Here is a 22208-nt window from a genome sequence, read left to right on the forward strand (position 1 = left end):
GTTAAATGCTTATTTGGCATCAACATAATTTATGTCCAACGCCTAATGCCTATTGTGCACATCGTGTTCTGAACGAAAGCTATCCTCCCAGATGGAATGGTCATGGAAGAACAGTATTCTGATTAAACTCCTCTGGACTTTTGTCTATGGGAAAGCATAAAACAATTGTTCTATCGCGACATTCCAACAATTCCAGAGAATATGCAGCACCTTTCGTGATTGCTTGTAATTCACGCCAGCAGGCAACACTGAAAGTAGAGATGAATTCTTTCATCCAACGCTTGGATGAATGTACCACTGTCCACGGTCACTACTTCGAGTACCTTTGAATGCTCTACCCCTTGTTGGTCCCCACAACTAAAAAAATGATATGAACTGTCCCCGTTTCTGTTTCCTATTAAGTTGAAAGTTGTATTGTGTGACACAGTTTTGAGCAGATCTTGAGGAGAGGAAGTAGATTACCGAATAAAAAATTCAGGGTGCTAATGTTACATCTTCGTAACGAACGAAGTTACAAGAAAAACAATCATGGTCACTGGTGTAACCCTAATAACTAAACACCGTTTGCTTGATACATTATTTTATTTTATTCGTGGAAAAATAGTTATTAGGGGCGGCCGAGATAAATGCGAAATCCTGTACGGGTTGCACATAAATACAGATGTGATGTATTCCTAAACAAGAAAACATAACCTCCGCAGCGGGCTGGTGAAATTGTAGGCACCACACAGCAGTCGTCAACAGAACATACTTTCCAGGTATCCTATCGCCAGAAGGAGGCATGGATAACAGAATTCCTTTGAGGTTACGAAAGAGCTAAGATTAATCATCACATCCTTGTCAGGATTAATCAACAAGAGATCACTATAAGTGGAACTCTTGACTGACAACACTATTTTACATTGTGACGTCATGAGTAATGTACTTGATACTAACTGATTATTTACATTCTTTAATGAATGAGAGAGAATATTCAATAATGTAGGGGTTGTTGAAATTACAAAACAGAAATAGTTACTAATGCAAAGCAAAAAGGAAACACGTCTTCAAAAACTTCTATTTCCTTAACGTTAATGGATAATACCTCACGTGAAGTTTAAGTATTAAGTAACCATACCGTAAGGCTGGAGGTGAACTTTGTCATGATATGTTAAGCATCGATATATCATTCAGTGATCGAGCCATCTCTAGGATGTATGAGTTCAAATGCTTCAAATGGCTCTGAGCAATATGGGACATAACATCTAAGGTTATCAGTCCCATAGAACTTAGGACTACTTAAACCTAACTAACCTAGGGACATCACACGCGTCCATGCCCGAGGCAGGATTCGAACCTGCGACCGTAGCGGTCGCGCGGTTCCAAACTGAAACGCCTAGAACCGCTCGGCCACAACGGCCGGCGGATGTATGATTGATAAGTTATATTTGTCATTTATTTTATGCTTGCTAATGAATTCATTGTTGTAGTAATTAAACATTAAAAGTCTAAAAAATGTGTTGTATATGTTTCTGTGTTCCGTGGTCAAAGCAGCAACCGACTACGAACAGACGGCAGTTTTCCGTGTTACACGATGTGTTACTGCGGCAGCGTCCAAAATTCTAACCGGGTCGAAGGCCGTGTACAGCAAGCAGCAGCCAGAAGCTGCACTCGATTACTTCGTTCATTATTTTAATGTATGTCAAGAAGAATGGTTAGCCTGTATCGACAGCATGTGCCACCAATGTACTCCAAAACGCCCTGCATGAAAGCTGACTTCTTCCAGGGCTCGTACCTTAGGTTCTGTTGGTGTTAGAAGGTTAGGATCAAGTGCTTTGGATAGGTCCTGAACCAGTGATCATTTGTGTACCCAACAGCATGATCATCTTTGTGTCACTATCGTACGCCACCAGGTCAAAACATGAATGTTACACACTTCCTCCTCCTAGGCAAATGGAGCACATCTATTGGTTCTTCTTACATTTGATTGGTCTGCGGTGGGCCTTGAAGGACTTTTGCAGGTACCGTGTTGGCTGTGCTCTCTCTGAGGTGATAGATAATGTTAGCACACGATATATATTCCAGACTCCAGCTGCATATCGACGTTAATTATAGGGGCCTGTAATTTTGTGCATTGCTCCTACTAAGTTTCTTGAATATTGGTGTGACTTGTGCAACTTTCCAATCTTTAAGTGCCGATCTTTCGTCGAGCGAGCTGCTGCTGTATTTGATTATTAAGTATGGAGCTATTGCATCAGCGTACTCTCAAAGGAACCTAACTGATATATATATAGTCTGGACCGGAAGACTTGCTTTTATTAAGCCATTTAAGTTCCTTCACTGCATTTCTAAGTAACTCGCGTTGGCAGCTGTTCTTGATTCGAGTTCTAGAATATTTAGTTCGTCTTCTTTGGAGAAGGAATTGAGGAAGGCTGTGTTTAGTGACTCTCCTTTAATAGCACTGTCAACGATAGTACTTCCATTGCTGTCGCGCAAAGGAGCCATTTATTGTGTCTTGCCGCTAGTGTACTTTACATACGACAAGAACCTCTTTGGATTTTTCTGCGGGGTTTCGAGACAAAGTTATTATAAGCATCTCGCATTGAAGTCCACGCTAAATTTCTAGCTTCTGTAAAAGATCGCCACTCTTGGGGATTTTGCGTTCGTTTAAATTTGGCATGCTTTCCTCGTTGTTTCTACAACAGTCTTCTGATCTGTTGTGTGTACCAGGAGGAGGGGGGGGGGGGGCAGCTTCGTCATTTGTTAATTTATTTGGTATAAATCTCTGAATTGCTCTCTACATCTAATCTACATGGATACCCTGCCGGAGTGGCCTAGCGGTTCTAGGCGCTTCAGGCTGCAACGGCGCGACCGCTACGGTCGCAGGTTCGAATCCTGCCTCGGGCATGGATGTGTGTAATGTCCTTAGGTTAGTTAGGTTTAAGTAGTTCTAAGTTCTAGGGGACTGATGACCTCAGATGTTAAGTCCCAAAGTGCTCAGAGGCATTTGAACCATACCCTGCAAATCACATTTAAGTGCCTGACAGACGGTTCATCAAACCACTTTCACAATAATTCTCTATTATTCCAGTCTCGTTCAGCACCAGGAGAAAAAGGAACACCTATATCTTTCCGCTCGAGCTCTTGTTTCCCTTATTTTATTATGATGATCATTTCTTCCTGTGTAGGTTGGCGTCAGTAAAATATTTTCGCATTCAGAGGAGAAAGTTGGCGACTGAAATTTTGTTTGAAGATTCCGCCGCAACGAAAAATTCTTTGTTTTAATGATCTCCAGCCCAAACCATGTATCATTTCAGTGACACACTCGCCCCTATTTCGCGATAATACAAAACGTGCTGCCATTTTTTGAACTTTCTCGATGTACTCCGTCAATCCTGTCTGGTAAGGATCCCACATCGCACAGCAGTATTCTAAAAGAGGACGGACAAGCATAGTGTAGGCACTCTCTTTAGTAGATCTGTTACATTTTATAAGTGTCCAACCAACGAAACGCAGTCTTTGGTTAGCGTTCGTCACAACATTTTCTATGTGTTCCTTCCAATTTAAGATGCTCATAATTTCAATTCCTAGGTATTTAGTTGACTGAGTTATCGTGTAATCGCCGGCCGCGGTGGTCTAGCGGTTCTGGCGCTGCAGTCCGGAACCGCGGGACTGCTACGGTCGCAGGTTCGAATCCTGCCTCGGGCATGGGTGTGTGTGATGTCCTTAGGTTAGTTAAGTTTAAGTAGTTCTAAGTTCTAGGGCACTTATGACCTAAGATGTTGAGTCCCATAGTGCTCAGAGCCATTTATCGTGTAATCGAAGTTTAACGGATCCGTTCCAGCACTCATGTGGACGATCTCACACTTTTCGTTGTTTAAGGTCAACTGCCAATTTTTGCACCATACAGATATTTTTCTAAATCGTTTTGCAATTTGTTTTGATCTTCTGATGACTTTACTAGTCTATCAACGACAGCATCATCTGCGAACAACCTAAGACGGCTCCTCAGATTGCCTCCTAAATTATTCATATATATAAGTAACAGCAAAGGGCCTATAAAATTACTTTGGCGAAAGCCTGAAATCACTTCTGTCTTACTCGATGACTTTCCGTCAGTTACTAGCAACTGTGACCTCTCTTACAGGAAATCACGAACCCAGTCACTTGACTGGGACGATATTACATAAGCAGGTAATTTCCCTACAAGCCTTGTGTGTGGTACAGTGTGAAAAACCTTGTCAATAGCACTCAATACTTCGTGTGCGTAAAGAGCTAGTTGTGTTTCACAAAAACGATGCTTTCTAACTCGGTGTTGACTGTGTGTCAATAGGCCGTTTGGCTCAAATGGTTCAAATGGCTCTGAGCACTATGGGACTTAACATCTGTGGTCATCAGTCCCCTAGAACTTAGAACTACTTAAACCTAACTAACCTAAGGACATCACACACATCCATGCCCGAGGCAGGATTCGAACCTGCGACCGTAGCAGTCCCGCGGTTCCGGACTGAGCGCCTAGAACCGCTAGACCACCGCGGCCCGCGCTATGGGCCGTTTCCTTCGAGGTAATTCATAATGTTCGAACACAGTATATGTTCCAAAATCCTGCTCCATACCGACGTTAATGATATGGGCCTGTAATTTAGTGTATCACTTCTACTACCTTCTTGAATAGTGGTGTAACCTGTGCAACTTTCCAGTCTTTGGATAGGATCTTCCGTCGAGCGAACAGTTGTATATGATTGTTAAGTATGACGCTACTGTATCAGCATACTCTGAAAGGACTCTGTTATACAGTCTGGACCGGAAGACTTGCTGCTAGCTGACTGGACTTGTAACAAACGAAACCGGTAGATAATAAACATAAATATGTACAGCTGATGGCACAAATATGCTTTTACCAAATTATTTAACAGCCGTAGATAATCGCCTAGGAAGAGCTCAATTTTTGTTTTGTTTTATTTACTACGTTTATTTTACATTGTACTGAATCACGTACAAAGAACTGAAACCTGCTTTCCTAAGCTACGCAAATATACACGGATACAGAATCTGATTTCACTGAACTTCGTTCTTCGGTACATTCCACGAGGCCAGGCAGCATCATGATACTAGTCAGTGGTTGTCTCTCAGAGAAACTTGAAAAAACCAGTTCACATACACAATGTGGCGAAAGATTCCATGACCGAACTCGTTCGAATAACCAGTCATTAAAAAGAATAAGAAACCGCTGGTTAATTATATGCAGAAGTGCCCTCCGCGCCTGCACGTGTTGGGCAGGTTTCAAACCTGACTCTTGCCACTTGTTGCCCTGGCGGTGCAGAGGTCCCTCTGCTCCACAGTGCTCCGCCAAGCATGCCGATATCTGTCATCACAGGCAAGCTGAGAATATTACGTAACATTCGGTAACATTGCCAGGTGCACCCGATAATCTTACCTATACGAGAAAAAAAAACTTTTGTCTCTGTTTCTCATAACAGTTTAACAGTGAGAAGAAAAGCCATGCTAAGCGACTATTACTTCACTCCTGGAAATTGAAATAAGAACACCGTGAATTCATTGTCCCAGGAAGGGGAAACTTTATTGACACATTCCTGGGGTCAGATACATCACATGATCACACTGACAGAACCACAGGCACATAGACACAGGCAACAGAGCATGCACAATGTCGGCACTAGTACAGTGTATATCCACCTTTCGCAGCAATGCAGGCTGCTATTCTCCCATGGAGACGAGTGTAGAGATGCTGGATGTAGTCCTGTGGAACGGCTTGCCATGCCATTTCCACCTGGCGCCTCAGTTGGACCAGCGTTCGTGCTGGACGTGCAGACCGCGTGAGACGACGCTTCATCCAGTCCCAAACATGCTCAATGGGGGACAGATCCGGAGATCTTGCTGGCCAGGGTAGTTGACTCACACCTTCTAGAGCACGTTGGGTGGCACGCGATACATGCGGACGTGCATTGTCCTGTTGGAACAGCAAGTTCCCTTGCCGGTCTAGGAATGGTAGAACGATGGGTTCGATGACGGTTTGGATGTACCGTGCACTATTCAGTGTCCCCTCGACGATCACCAGTGGTGTACGGCCAGTGTAGGAGATCGCTCCCCACATCATGATGCCGGGTGTTGGCCCTGTGTGCCTCGGTCGTATGCAGTCCTGATTGTGGCGCTCACCTGCACGGCGCCAAACACGCATACGACCATCATTGGCACCAAGGCAGAAGCGACTCTCATCGCTGAAGACGACACGTCTCCATTCGTCCCTCCATTCACGCCTGTCGCGACACCACTGGAGGCGGGCTGCACGATGTTGGGGCGTGAGCGGAAGACGGCCTAACGGTGTGCGGGAACGTAGCCCAGCTTCATGGAGACGGTTGCGAATGGTCCTCGCCGATACCCCAGGAGCAACAGTGTCCCTAATTTGCTGGGAAGTGGCGGTGCGGTCCCCTACGGCACTGCGTAGGATCCTACGGTCTTGGCGTGCATCCGTGCGTCGCTGCGGTCCGGTCCCAGGTCGACGGGCACGTGCACCTTCCGCCGACCACTGGCGACAACATCGATGTACTGTGGAGACCTCACGCCCCACGTGTTGAGCAATTCGGCGGTACGTCCACCCGGCCTCCCGCATGCCCACTATACGCCCTCGCTCAAAGTCCGTCAACTGCACATACGGGTCATGCCCACGCTGTCGCGGCATGCTACCAGTGTTAAAGACTGCGATGGAGCTCCGTATGCCACGGCAAACTGGCTGACACTGACGGCGGCGGTGCACAAATGCTGCGCAGCTAGCGCCATTCGACGGCCAACACCGCGGTTCCTGGTGTGTCCGCTGTGCCGTGCGTGTGATCATTGCTTGTGCAGCCCTCTCGCAGTGTCCGGAGCAAGTATGGTGGGTCTGACACACCGGTGTCAATGTGTTCTTCTTTCCATTTCCAGGAGTGTACAAACAAAATTTTACAAGTGACAATTAAAATTTTCTGAGTAGCCCTCACAGAGCTAGAGAGATGATGTGCGCTTCTCAGACGAAGTATGCCATACATGCTGTATTTAACGAAGAATATCTCTTGTCCTCAATGATTTTTTTTAGTGCAACCTCCTCGTGTGCTTTACAGAATCTTATATAGGACAAAGAGTTATCCTAATTCTTGAGGGAGAAAACTTAAGAAAAAAGACCATTAGCCTTTCGATTGATTCAATCTCATACTCCGTCTCTCTCTATCCTTTCCTACTCTACCCTTTACTAACTTTGCAAGTGTTTTCCTACCTTGTCCTTTTCCATCTTATTCAGTCGTATTCTACACAGTGTTTCAGAATTACAACGATAAACTTCGAGACGTTGTAGAAGGGATCTTGAGGAACATCATCAAACGACCCTACAGAGCGTCAAAGTTCCATGCGCCGGCGCCTGTATAGGTACACTGTGTGATCAAAAGTATCCAGACACCTGGCTGAAAAGTACTAACAAGTTCGTGGCGCCCTCCATCGGTAACGCTGGAATTCAATATGACGTTGGCCGACTCTTAGTCTTGATGATAGTTTCCACTCTCACAGGCATACTTTCAGTCGGGTGCTGGAACATTTCTTGGGGAATGGCAGGCCAATCTTCACGGAGTGCTGCTCTGAGGAGAAGAATCGATGTCGTTCGGTGAGGTCTGGCACAAAGTCGGAGTTCCAAAACATACCTAAGGTGTTCTGTAGGATTCAGGTCAGGACTCTGTGCAGGCCAGCCCATTACAGGGAAGTTAATGTCCTGTAACCACTCCGCCTCAGGCCGTGCATTATGAACATGTGCTCGATCGTGCTGAAATATACTATCGACATCCCCGAATTGCTCTTCAGCAGTGGGAAGCAAGAAGGTGCTTAAAACATCAATGTAGGCCAGTGCTGTGATAGTGCCACGCAAAACAACAAGCGGTGCAAGCCACCTCCATGAAACACCACAACACCACCGCCTCCGAATTTTACTGTTGGCACTACACACGTTGGCAGATGACGTTCACCGGGTATTCGCCATACCTACACCCTGCCATCGGATCTCCACATTGTGTACCGTAATTCGAAACTCCACACAACGTTTTTCCACTGTTCAGTCGTCCAATGTTTACGCTCCTTACACCAAGTGAAGCGTCGTTTGGCATTTACCGGCGTGATATGTGGCTTATGAACAGCCGCTCGACCATGATATCGAAGTTTTTTCACCTCCCGCCTAACTGTCATAGTACTTGCAGTAGATCCTGATGCAGTCTGGAATTCCTGTGTGATGGTCAGGACAGAAGTCTGCCTCTAACACATTACGACCCTCTTCAACTGTCGGCGTTTTCTGTCAGTCAACAGACTAGGTCGGCATGTACGCTTTTCTGCTGTACGTGTCCCTTCACGTTTCTACTTGACTATCACATCGGAAATAGTGGACCTAGGGATGTTTAGGAGTGTGGAAATCTCGCGTACAGACGTATGACACGAGTCACAACCAACCACCTGACCACGTTAGAAGTCCGTGAGTTCTGCGGAGCACCCCGTTCTGCTCTCTCACGGCCGGTCAGAGTGGCCGCGCGGTTCTAGGCGCTACAGTCTGGAACCGCGAGACCGCTACGGTCGCAGGTTCGAATCCTGCCTCGGGCATGGATGTGTGTGAAGTCCTTATGTTAGATAGGTTTAAGTAGTTCTAAGTTCTAGGGGACTGATGACCTCAGAAGTTAAGTCCCATAGTGCTCAGAGCCATTTGAACCATTTGCTCTCTCACGATGTCTAATGACTACTGAGGTCGCTGATATAGAGTACCTGCCAGTAGATGGCAGCACAATGCACATAATATGAAAAACACATGTTTTGGGGTGTGTCCGGATACTTTTGATAACTTAGTGTACATATCTGTTACAACCAATATCTTCAGTTACTTGTCTGTCGCCGGCCGTTGTGACGGAGCGGTTCTAGGCGCTTCAGTCTGGAACTGCGCGATCGCTGCGCTCGCAGGTTCGAATCCTGCCTCGGGCATGGATGTGTGTGATGTCCTTAGGTTAGTTAGGTTTAAGTAGTTCTAAGTTCTAGGGGACTGATGACCTCAGATGTTAAGTCCCAGAGTGCTTAGTGCCATTTGAACCATTTGAACTTGTCTGTCTGTTTCTGGATTTTTCACCACACACTGGTGCTCCACTGTCAAAGAGCCATCCAGATTTCGGCATTCCGTGATTTTCCTTAATTGTTTAAGTCGAATACTGGGGTGGTTCCTTTGAAAAGGAACGGCCGATCCCCTTCCCCATCGTTACGAAATACGAGTTTTTGCTACGTCCCTAATAACATCAACATCTACGGGACGTTAAACGCTGATTTTCGTTCTCCTACTCCAAGTTTAGCTATTGTCAGATACAGTATGTTAGCAACTGCCCACGAATCTGTCCTTTATTCTGGCACGGGTCTTCCGTAGATTTATCCCTCATCTGTTGCGTTTAACGCAACGGCGCCGATGTCTGATGCCTGACGACATGTGCCTGCCGACTGCTTAGTAGTGTATGTCTTTGTACTGCGTCTTTATAATAGAATGACAGACAGACAGACAGACGTGACTTGTTGACGAAACATGCACTGTGAATGAATCTATCCTGTAAATGAGATCTTGCGTTGGCGACATATTATCATTTTAGGCTTGGTCTCCGGTGTGGCTTGCTGCAGTTCCTCGACCGCGTTGCCATTACCATTACCAGCACAAGTTTTGTCCTCGTCATTAGTGTCGCTGTCGCTTGTGTCCACGAACGTATCTCTTTCGTCAGACAGCTCTGATGATGTTAGATCATAGACATCAAAATTTGGTTCTTCCAACATCCTCCGTAATTCCTGATCCGTGAAACTAGTCGTTTTTCTATGTTTACAAAATCAGTATGGAATTGTGTGTCCACCTTGATGCAAAACACTTTCGTTTTATTTTATTTATTGTCATTCCCAAATTATTTTCAGCGAAAACATCGCCATTGTCAGTGGGTTTTTTTCTTTATTCTAAAACATGCAAAAAATACTATCGTTATAAGCATCATAAAACATTGGTACATGTTTACTGTTTGTTCCAAATATTGTATTTCGTGAATAGTTTCATTAATAACTTACGCTATGTGATCATATGTAACCGCACGCCCCCGAAAACGTACGTTTTTCATATTAGGTGGATTATGCTGCCACATACTGCCAGGTACTCCATATCAGCAACCCCAGTAGTCATTAGACATCGCGAGATAGCAGAATGGGACGCTCAGCGGAACTCACGGACTTCGAACGTGGTCAGGTGACTGGGTTTCATTTGTGTCATACGTCTGTAAGCGAGATTTCCACTCATAAGCATCCCTAGGTCCACTGTTTCCGATATGATAGTCACGTGGACATGTGAAATTACACGTACAGCACAAAAGCGTACAGTCCGACCTCGTCTGTTCACTTGACAGAGACCGCCTACAGCTGAAGAGGGTCGTAATGTGTGACAGGCAGACATCTATCCAGACCATCACACAGGAATTCCAAACTGCATCAGTATTCACTGCAAGTACTATGACAGTTAGACGGGAAATGAGAAAACTTGTATTTGATGGTCGAGTGGCTGCTCATAAGCCACACATCACGCCGGTAAATGCCAAACGACGTCTCGCTTGGTCTAAGGAGCGTAAACAATGGACGCTTAAACAGTGGAAAAACGTTGTTTGGAGTGACGAATTACGGTACAAAATGTGGCCATCCGATGGTAGGGTGTGGGTATGGCGAATGCCCGGTGAACATCATCTGCCAGCGTGTGTAGTGCCAACAGTAAAATTCGGAGGCGGTGGTGTTATGGTGTGGTCGTGTTTTTCATGGAGGGGACTTCTACCCCTTGTTGTTTTGCGTGGCATTATCACAGCACAGGCCTACATTGATGTTTTAAGAACCTTCTTGCTTCCCACTGTTGAAGAGCAATTGCATCTTTCAACCCGATCGAGCACCTGTTCATAATGCACGGCCTGTGGCGGAGTGATTACACGACAATAACATCACTGTAATGGGCTGGCCTGCACAGAGTTCTGACCTGAATCCTACAGAACACCTTTGGGATGTTTTGCAACGCCGACTTCGTGCCAGGCATCACCGACCGACATCTCTCTCCTCAATGCAGCACTGCGTGAAGAATGGGCTGTCATTCGCCAAGAAACCTTTCAGCACCTGATCGAACGTATGAGTGCAAGAGTGGAAGCTGTCATCAAGGCTAAGGGTGGGCCAACATCATATTGAATTCCAGCATTACCGATGGAGGGCGCCAGGTGTCCGGATACTTTTGATCACATAGTATATTTACCTTAAGTCACAGCGTAGTTTTCACGTTTGTCACCGTCATTACCGGCATATGTTTTTGTTGCTGTTTGTTCGGTATACAGAATGTCATCTGCAACCGTATCACTGGATGGTATTAACAAATATGAAAAAGTGAACTTATATACGTCAGCGTTATGCTAATGGGAACTGCGATGGTGTTGCGGATACAGTTCTGGTGTGCACTTGGTTGTTACATAATTTGTTTTGTACTCATGTTCCTTAGTCGGCTTACAGTTGCTTTTATATACAGAAAAACATAACTTTTGCACATTGGTCGTAATTCAAAACATTACGCTACCATACTGTTAGCATATGTCGCGACAATAAATCGCACATTGTGAGAAAGTTTTGAAAATGGTGCAAAAATAACGACTTTCTGTGTTTAAAAGCAACTGAAGGCGACCAAGGAACGTGACCACATGACAAGTTACGTAACAACCTAGTGCACAACACAAGTGTATCCGCAACACTATCGCATTTCCCATTAGCATGACGCTGACGTATATAAGTTCCCTTTTTCATACAGTTGCAGGTGACATGCTTTATGGGGAAGAAACGGCAACTAAAACACTGAATATAAAAGTAACATATTCACTTTTTTTGTGGTCCGATAGGAGCATTTTTCCGCCTATTTCCTTGTTTTCCCTGCTACAGCAGGGCATGTCGCTCATACCAAAGAAACTTTATGGGCCACTAAGAATTTGGTAATTTACTTACGTGAAATTTAAATAACGCAACGCTATAGAATTTTATACCTCAGACCAAATTTTATGTGCAGAAAATTTTTTACATATGCTCGAGTACTACAACAACCTGGGGTCCCCAGATCAAAAAATGGTTCAAATGGCTCTGAGCACTATGGGACTTAACTTCTGAGGTCATCAGTCCCCGAGAACTTAGAACTACTTAAACCTAACTAACCTAAGGACATCACACACATCCATGCCCGAGGCAGGATTCGAGCCTGCGACCGTAGCGGTCACGCGGTTCCAGACTGAAGCGCCTAGAACCGCTCGGCCACCCCGGCCGGCTGCCCAGATCCCTTTTGATGATGGCGGAGACACTTTACAGTACATTTCTCCGTGTTAAATCACTTTATGAACTACGTCACAGCCTCACACCGTATTCTACGTGCGTATTTGACGTGTACAGGTAGGGTAAATTTGAACGTCTGGATATCGGAAACGGATAAAGACATTAAGAAAATTTTCAAGGCTTTTCGAAATCTGGATCTTAGGAATGTGTCGTAAAAATTACAAACATTTGGTGTACATAGGCGTATTCGAACTGCGACTCGGATTTGGTGCCAAAAACTATGTTTTTGTGGTGTATCTCGATAACGGATAAAGATTTTTGGAAATGGGAAGGTATCAATTGCAAATAATAGCCTAGAGTACATACCGTTAAAATTAGAGAAATTTGCAGCGGTAATTTATTATCTAGATTTCTCCTCACGCCGGATTTTATGTGTACAAGTAGGGTAATTGGAACACCTGTATCTCGGAAACGAATAAAGGCATCAAAAAAATTTTCAAGGTTGTTTGAGAACGGGATCTTAGAAATATCTAGTAAAAATTTAAGTCGTTTGCTGTGCGTATCTGTCTTGGGATCATACGTTCCATAGGTAGCGAGTCGGTGAAACGGACTCTCTCTCAATTCCTATCGCAAGCAGTTGTCATCGAGCAAAATCGACACAGGACAAGCAACCATAGCCCGCATATCGCCATGTTGTTCTCTGGCTAGCGTCACTGTCTCGTTTAAAAAATCTATATCTACAGATGCATAAAATAGTGTAAATACCACAAGTTCATGTGTATGGTGACGAATCAAGGATTCGTTTCACTACACATTCTGTGGAAAGAGTTAACATTTCCAGGTGAAGGCGAAGATAATTGCCCATTAAAATTGCTACACGAAGAAGAAATGCAGATGATAAACGGGTATTCATTGAACAAATATATTATACTAGAAATGACATGTCATTGCATTTTCACACAATTTGGGTGCGTAGATCCTGAGAAACCAGTAGCTAGAACAACCACCTCTGGCCGAAATAACGGCCTTGATACGCCTGGGCATTGAGTGAAACAGAGCTTGGGTGGCGTCTACAGGTACAGCTGTCCATCCAGCTTCAACACGATACCACAGTTCATCAAGAGTAGTGACTGGCGTATTGTGACGAGCCAGTTGCTCGGCTACCATTGACCAGACGTTTTCAATTGGTGAGAGATCTGGAGAATGTGCTGGCTAGGGCAGCAGTCGAACATTTTCTGTAACCAGAAGGTCCCGTACAGGACCTGCAACATGCGGTCGTGCATTACCCTGCTGAAATGTAGGGTTTCGCAGGGATCGAATGAAGGGTAGAGCCACGGGTCGTAACACATCTGTAATGTAGAGTCCACCGTTGAAAGTGCCGTCGATGCGAACAAGAGATGACCGAGACGTGTAACCAATGGCAACCCATACCATCACGCCGGGTGATACGCTAGTATGGCGATGACGAATACACGCTTCCAATATGCGTTCACTGCGATGTCGCCAAACACGGATGCGACCATCATGATGCTGTAAACGGAACCTGTATTCATCCGAAAAAATGACATTTTGCCATTCGTGCATCCAGGTTCGTCGTTGAGTACACCATCGCAGGCGCTCCTGTCTGAGATGCAGCGTCAAGGGTAACCGCAGCCATGGTCTCCGAGCTGATAGTCCATGCTGCTGCAAACGTCGTCGAACTGTTCGTGCAGATGGTTGTTGTCTTGCAAACGTCCCCATCTGTTGACTTAGGGATCGAGACGTGGCTGCACGATCCGTTACAGCCATGCGGATAAGATGCCTGTCATCTCGACTGCTAGTGATACGAGGCCGTTGGGATCCAGCACGGCGTTCCGTATTACCCTCCTGATCCCATCGATTCTATATTCTGCTAACAGTCATTGTATGTCGACCAACGCGAGCAGCAATGTCGCGATACGATAAACCGCAATCGCGATAGGCTACAATCCGACCTTTATCGAAGTCGGAAACGTGATGGTACGCATTTCTCCTCCTTACACGAGGCATCACAGCAACGTTTCACCAGGCAACGCCGGTGAACTGCTGTTTGTGTACGAGAAATCGGTTGGAAACCTTCCTCTTGTCAGCACGTTGTAGGTGTCGCCACCAGTGCCAACCATGTGTGAATGCTCTGTAAAGCTAATCATTTGCATATCACAGCGTCTTCTTCCTGTCGGTTAAATTTCGCGTCTGTAGCACGTCATCTTCGTGGTGTAGCAATTTTAATGGCCAGTAGTGTATAAATCTCGAACGGTTTCATAGGAAACGACAAGAAAACAAAACGTTATGAAAGAGACCTGTGACGGATGAACTGCGAACCAAACCCCCTCCCCCAGACGACAAACTTGTGGTGACGACCCCTGCCGATCACTACTGGGAGCCAAGAGAACGCATGTGTAGCCCTGGCTGAACACCGGGCAGTGGAGAACTCACCGTCGATGCCGCCGCGGAGTTCGGCGTCGGTGAGGTCTATGATGACCTTGTGGCCAATGACGTAGTTGATGGGCAGCAGCGGGTCGTCCCAGAAGCCGGCGGCGCCCACACGGACAGCCGCCACGCGAGGGCCCTGGTAGATGGCCACCTCGGACAGGTCTCCTGTCGGGACATGCGTAACACAGCAGCGTCAGTAACGCTGGTAAACGACGGGGCAACAAGATCGCAGATCTGAGCTAACAAGACGAGCTCTGCATTCTTTTAGCTCACTGAAACATCAGTTGTGCTCTGCGAGTGTAGTGGACATTAGACAGCAAACCACTACCGTCAGGGTTGTAACACTCATATCGATTAGGAGAAGGTTTATTTTCTGTAACTGTGTACCTGCAATATATGAAGCGTGTATTCTATATTGTTTAAACTCCTTTGTGTATGGCAAGAAAATTAGAGTTTTGTAATATATTTATGAAAAAAGCAAAAGAATATGTTGTTATTTTAAATTATTGTAAAATCATTTTTTTTTATTTATGAATTTGGTCAGCTATGGACCAGTATTTGTATGGAGTGTAGTTATGTATGGAAGTGAAACATGGACGATAAATAGTTTAGACAAGAAGAGAATAGAAGCTTTCGAAATGTGGTGCTACAGAAGAATGCTGAAGATTAGATGGGTACATCACATAACTAATGACGAAGTGTTGAATAGAATTGGGGACAAGAGTAGCTTGTGGCACAACTTGACTAGAAGAAGGGATCGGTTGGTAGGACATGTTCTGAGACATCGAGGGATCACCAATTTAGTATCGGAGGGCAGCGTGGAGGGTAAAAATCGTAGAGGGAGACCAAGAGATGAATACACTAAGCAGATTCGGAAGGATGTAGGTTGCAGTAGGTACTGGGAGATGAAGCAGCTTGCACAGGATAGGGTAGCATGGAGAGCTGCATCGAACCAGTCTCAGGACTGAAGACCACAACAACAACATCATCTGCAAAGGCTAAACATTTCACATCGAATTTGTTCTTTCCTTGTCCCATGCATATACCATTTCTGCCTCTGTTTTTTAATGTGCTTTCCCATGTTTTTACTATTTTATCTAAAACCAAATTAAAGAGAATTGGGGACAGTCCGTCTCCTTGTCGAACTCCTGTTATGATTTTGAATGGTTCAGAAATTTCGCCTTGAAACTTAATTCTTGATGTATCTGTTGTTTTCATCTATCCCTGATTCATAAAGTATCTGGAATAGTGTTTGTCTATCAACTGAGTCGTAGCCCTTCTTGAAGTCTACGAAAGTAACTACTGTATTTTTATTTTGTATTGCTGTCACTCTCTCAATAGTTCTTAAATTAAGAATCTATTCTGCACGTGATCTACCTTTTCTAAATTTTGCTTGATAATCTCCTATATGAGGTGTTGATTGTTCCTTTATTCTATTTAAAAGTGCTTTAGAAAGTATTTTCTATGTTTATATGTTTATAAAAAGTATGTTTCCTAAAAGCTGGTTCATACTTAGGGCACTCGTATTTGTAACATGTAAACGCTGTAGGAAAGTCCCTCCGCAACGAAAGTGGCACGGCGCGATGTGAAAGGTGGATTTGGCGGTCCAACTCAGCGGCTCTTTTGTGTGAACGACACGCAGTATGCGTCTAGCCTTAGCACCGTATACCTCCACGGTGCTAAGAGAGGCAATTGGAACCTGCTTTAGAAGGGATTTGCCTCGGATGTGGATCTGGCTATTATTTGGTATTCACGGAAAAATAGAATGGCTCTAATATGCTGAAAATCAGACGCCAAGAAAAGAATTTATACAGCATTCGCACATCAGGAGCCATTGCGCCTGCCACCAATCTTCATGCAAACTTCATACATTCAGCCAACTAATGTATATGAGCATGGACCAGATAATTCGTGTGTTGTTTCAATAATAATCACATAAAACATAAAGTGGTGTCCGTAACCATATTTTCAATCCTGATCACGAACCTACGCAGCGTCCTCGCCTAAGTGCTACTAAAGCCGAGTATCCTGATTTAAATGAACAATCCTTGCATTCACGTGTTTAAAAGTGATTTTTTTGTCTAAAGTAAAAGGAGTACTAAAAATTAAAGTAAGAGTAACGTTTGGATGCTTTGTTAATGAACTACTCCAAGTGAAATACAGTTTTCTAGGATTACAGTGCAAGATTGTGTAAATATTATTGCAAAGAATATCCGCTTCACAGGTAATTAAAGTTCAAGTGCATATAAATCTTTAATGAACAGATTTACGATAGTATTGTTAGAAGAAAAATTATGCACAATTTTAAAAGAAGGTGTATTTTTGGTGCCCATGATGAAAGTTTCTTTTTTTTAGTTAATTACGCCCAGTGTTGTATTTTATTGTCCTGCAAAGGAATTTAAGTGAATGATTAGCCTTTAGAGTTAGCCCTTACTATTGCAATAATCAAAGATCTTTGACCAGTCAAACTATACTAGTTTATGGGTCCCCATCATATTCTCCACCTATTAAGAAAAAATTGAACTGTTACTGTTACTAACAAAAGCTGCTATATGGAGAGGAGCTTAAACAGTGTATTTACGATGTTATTCATCTTTATTTGTGTTTTTTTTCATTTCAGTCAAGTAGAAGCCGCTCATGTCCAAATTTACTTCTGCTTTTCATGCAGTGACATTTCAGTATTTGATTAAGTAATGCTCTTGAGGGTGGCTTTCATTAGTATGAGATTGGTGCAAATTTGCTCCCCATAATTTACTGGCGTGTTTGTTATTGGTAACTGTTGCTACACACAGTACAGAGTTCACTGTGTCAGTTTGTATCCTGTTTGCTATTCAAAGGGAAACCTCAACAAAAGTAACTTCAATAACCAATATTCAGTTTTCTCAACGATATGTTTCCAAAATAAATTCATTTGAGTTTACCGCTTTCGCTAACTCCCAAGATTAAAGCCTGTTTGGTTTTTCTATTATTTCACCAAATTCAAAATTATAGCCAGATGCCCTTGTCCATTTAACCCATGTGCGGTCGAACTTCGAAATCCTCTCAGACGATAACATTACACGGCACTTTAGTGTTATAGGGTGTCTTCAGGTGTGTCCCAGGGTTGTGTGACGTAAATGATCTGACGGATAGGTTGAGGAGAAGTCTGCCGCTGTTTGCTGATGACGCTGTGATGTAACGGAAGGCGTCGTCGTTGAGTGACTGTAGGAGGATACAAGATTATTTACACAGCCTATTGGTGTGATGAAGCCGGCCGGGGTGGCCGAGCGGTTCTAGGCGCTACAGTCTGGAACCGCGCGACGGCTACGGTCGCAAGTTCGAATCCTGCCTCGGGCATGGACGTGTGTGATGTCCTTAGGTTAGTTAGGTTTAAGTAGTTCTAAGTTATATGGGACTGATGACCTCAGATGTTAAGTCCCATAGCGCATAGAGCCATTTGAACCATTTTGGTGTGATGAATGGTAGCTAACTCTAAACGTAGAAAAAAGTAAGTTAATGCAGGCGAGTAAGGAAAACAGTGCTGTAACGTTCGAGTACAATATTAGTGGAGTGCTGCTTGATAAAGCCACGTCGATTACATACCTAGTCCTAACGTTGTAAAGTGATACGAAATGAAACGAGCATGTAAGGACGTAGGACGGTGAGTAGTTGGCTTGGGTTTATTGGGAGAATTTTAAGAAAGTGTGGATCATGTGTAAAGGAGAGCGCGTATAGTACACTAGTGTGGCCCATTCTTGAGTGCTGCTCGAGTGTTTGGGATCCGCGCCGTGTGGGATTAACGAAAGACATTGAATTAATTCAGAAAGGAAGACGAAATGGACAGAGAAAGAAAAAAGGAGGACATGGACAGAGAGAGGGTGGAGGAGGAGACGGACAGATGAAGGAAAAAGGAGGAGATTGACAGAGAGAGGGGGGGAGGAGATGAATTGAGAGAATGAGGAGGACAAGATGGACAAACAGACGTAGAGGAATAGATAGACAGAGAAAGGGCAGACGAGACAGATGGGACAGGGAGGAGATGGACTGAGAGAGGGGAGAGGCGATGGACAGACAGATGGAGAGGAGAAAGGGGAGATGGACAGTAGAGGGTCTTGGAGGAGATGGCGCGAGAATGGATAGAGGGGACAGGAGGAGTTTGATTCTGGGAAGGGAGGTAGACAGAAGGGATGGAGCTGATGCACAGAGGGAGAATGAGCAGATGGACAGATAGTGGGGAGTAGCAGAGGTAGGGATAGAGGTGTAAGAGGTGGACAGAGAATGGGGACGGAGGATGTGGAGAGAGAGGTGGGCGAATAAGAGAAGGACCAAGAGGGGAGTGAAAGAGACGGATAGAGGGGGCTGAAAGGACAAGATGGACTAGTAGAATTGGAGTAAATACAAGCTCAGGCTACGATGGGTAGTCAGCTAGTTTTGAACAAAAATTATTGGCAATGGCGGGTGAAGACTTCTAGTACAAGGAAGTCTTTCTCCTAACTGCCTTGTCAAAGAGGGCAGAATGGTGGACAGAGGTTTGGGACATCCTCTTGTCGTAGGGTAGGAAACTAGCCCTGAAAGGCGAAACAATCGGCAGTGACCAACTGCATGAGGATACAGAAGGCAACGAAAACCATTGCATTAAGGACACGTAATATGTATCTGCAGGACATGGGGCCAGTAATTGAAATAGTGTCATGTTGATTTCGCATTGGCAAAAGATTCCGGATGAGCACCCATTCAGACTGCCAGCGGAGAAGTAATCATGAGAAAAATACTGAATAACCAATAAAAGGGAACATTCTACGCGTCCTCTTTAGTTCGTAGTGATTTACCACGTGTCATCAATGGATACTACGCGACTGAGAAAACCTTTTTCCTTTCGAAAATGCCTTAAATGTGATTTCGACGTTACCAGACGTTCATGTTTACTTTTTCCAAACAGTTGCCGTGGTACCCTATGAGCATAAACTTTACGATAGATATGAGGTTCAGGGTCGATTCAAAGTCTTGAATCGTGCCTAATGTTCAACTCTTGCGCACTGTTAATAGTTCTGAACCGACAATCGCCACGAATCAGTGGGTCAGCCGCCGTGGTATCCCTTACCATTTTCGTACTGCGTAGCTTTCTCAAACGCTCCTCTCGTAAAATTTATGTTCACTAGGGGGCCCATCATCATAATGAAGCATTTTGCGATACTCTCTGCAACTGCAGTTACTTCAAAGAACAACAAAAAACGTATCATTCCACCCATTTGTTCCTCGGCGGATACGGAGAATGGGGCACTGCGAATAAAATTCTCTGAAATCACTAGGGATAGAGCTATTCCCTGACCCGACACGGGTTATGTACAAGAACAATATGTGAAGTCGCATCACTGCTGAGCCAGTGCTGTCAACCTATGAAAGAGAAATAAACAACTTACGCCTCATCTAGCTCCTCTGTCTGTGTGGCATATGAGGTTTACTGTGGACACTGCAACGTGATCACGTTAGACCAGTAGTTGTTGTGGATACTAGTAGGTAGCCACATTAAACGAGCGTTACTGTCAACATTATCAGTTGGTCACATTAAAACGGGGATTATTATGGACGCTAGCAGCTGGCCACGTTAAAACAGGTGTTACTATGGACACAAGCAGGTGGTCACTGTTGTGTCTAGGCATATAGCACGCCAATATAGCGGGGCAGCATCACGGGTTGCCGATACACAATATCTTAAGGTCCACGGCAACGAGAACCAAAACAACACCAGTTGTGGGCGACAACAACAACATGGAATGCTGTCGACGCCAAATCAAGACGCTACCGGTACAGCCCCAGGTCACTGGCCTCAATAACAGGTGGGCTAGTCCGCGACCAGTTCTTCTGACGGCACCGTATTTAAGGCGCCAAAACGCCACTATCCAGCAGTCTAAGTCTTCTCGCCAGAAGAGGGAACCAACGGAGCCTACCTCGAGCCACTAGCCGTCTGCGCCTATGCTACGATGTGACCTCATGACCTCACGAAGCTCTGCCATCAGAACTTTTCTATTCGGCTGTACATTACTGTGTTGAGATCTTGGACAACCGCCCTTAACTGTCATCCTTCAGGGCATAGACTTCTGCCTGTTTAGAGTCAGTGAAATTTCTCCTTTGACAAACAGTTACAATCCTTTGTTAGACTGCTTAAGTGCTCGAACAGAGATAGTTACAGTCACAAACAGCAGTTTGGTACAGAATAGTTAAATTTGATTTTATGTTATTATTTAACATTTTATTCCTTATCTATCTGGAGTGAGTTACTGCTTACCAAGTCCTCGATGGGCCACTTCAGTCACGTTGAAACAGCGGTTATGGTGGACATTAATAGGTGGTTACGTGGATGTGATGAGGGGAGCACATTGTAATGTGTTTTACTATGGACACTGTCATGCGGTCAGTTAGAACAGTAGTTGCCAAACGTGGCAACAAGTTAGAAAACGGTAATCACTTTCGACATTAGAAGGTGCTACATTAAAAACAGGTGTCGCTGCAGACTTTAGCAGGTGATCATACAAAATCAAGGGGCTACCATAGATATTAGCTTCATAAGGGTAATTAATGTGGACACTAGCCACTAGGAAGGGGTCACATTAAAATACGTGTTACTTTTGATAACACCAGGAATTCACGTTATAACAGGGATCACTGTGGACACTAGGAGGGTGTCAGATTGAAAAAAAACATGGTAGTTGCTACAGTCACTAGCAGGTGTCACAGTAAAACGCTAGTTACTGTTGAGATGGACACTAGCAGGTGGTGACGGTAAAACGGTAGTTACTGTTGATATTTGCATGCGGTCACGTTCAAACCGTAGTTACTGTGGACACTAGCAGGTGGTCACGTTAAAACAGATGTTACTGTGGACTCTAGCAGGTGGTCAACTTGAAACAGGTGTTACTGTGCTGTACAGAGTTCGCATTGCCATACCAAAGTCGGCAACGTGAATCGATGCCACAGACATTCGTGAGGGTTCGCTGCAACGCACAACGATATGTGAGTGCCGCTCATGAAGACCACAAATCCCTTCTCAGCACAGCAGCGCCCTCACACTGAGGTCAATAAGTGTCAGGCTAGCTAGATTTCTGCCCCAGTTCGAGATCTCAGCTAGTGGAGCCAACATCATCGCCTAGGAGCAACAAGTAGTGAAAGTTTGAGATGAACTTGTAGTGTTGTTAATACTGAATATTGTTTGTTAGCTAGTGCATCAAGTGATGCTTTGTTAGGCCAAGATAGTTGTAAATCACTCAGTATTCCTGTGGCAAAGGAGTGTGTCAAACTTAAGAAAATCTTTGATTCCTTTATGTAATAAAGTGAACTAATACTTCACGTGTTCTGGTTTGATGTAGCATCTCCCACGGTACTCAAAGAACGCACAGCTGTGGCCAGACGAAAGTGTTTTCGCTTGATCACAACAGTTA

At 44.6% G+C, this 22208-nt stretch overlaps 1 protein-coding gene across 1 annotated transcript in view; it reads right to left on the bottom strand.

Moving 5' to 3' along the window:
- Positions 1-22208, bottom strand: part of LOC126150768 (uncharacterized) — a 204676-nt gene that overhangs the window by 176417 nt on the left and 6051 nt on the right. Inside the window, exon 2 of the mRNA XM_049915897.1 lies at positions 14797-14958. Within this exon, the coding sequence (XP_049771854.1) occupies positions 14797-14958 (162 nt within the window). The remainder of the gene's footprint in view (positions 1-14796; positions 14959-22208) is intronic.

The sequence above is a fragment of the Schistocerca cancellata genome, chromosome 2, assembly GCF_023864275.1.
Source record: "Schistocerca cancellata isolate TAMUIC-IGC-003103 chromosome 2, iqSchCanc2.1, whole genome shotgun sequence".
NCBI lineage: Eukaryota > Metazoa > Arthropoda > Insecta > Orthoptera > Acrididae > Schistocerca > Schistocerca cancellata.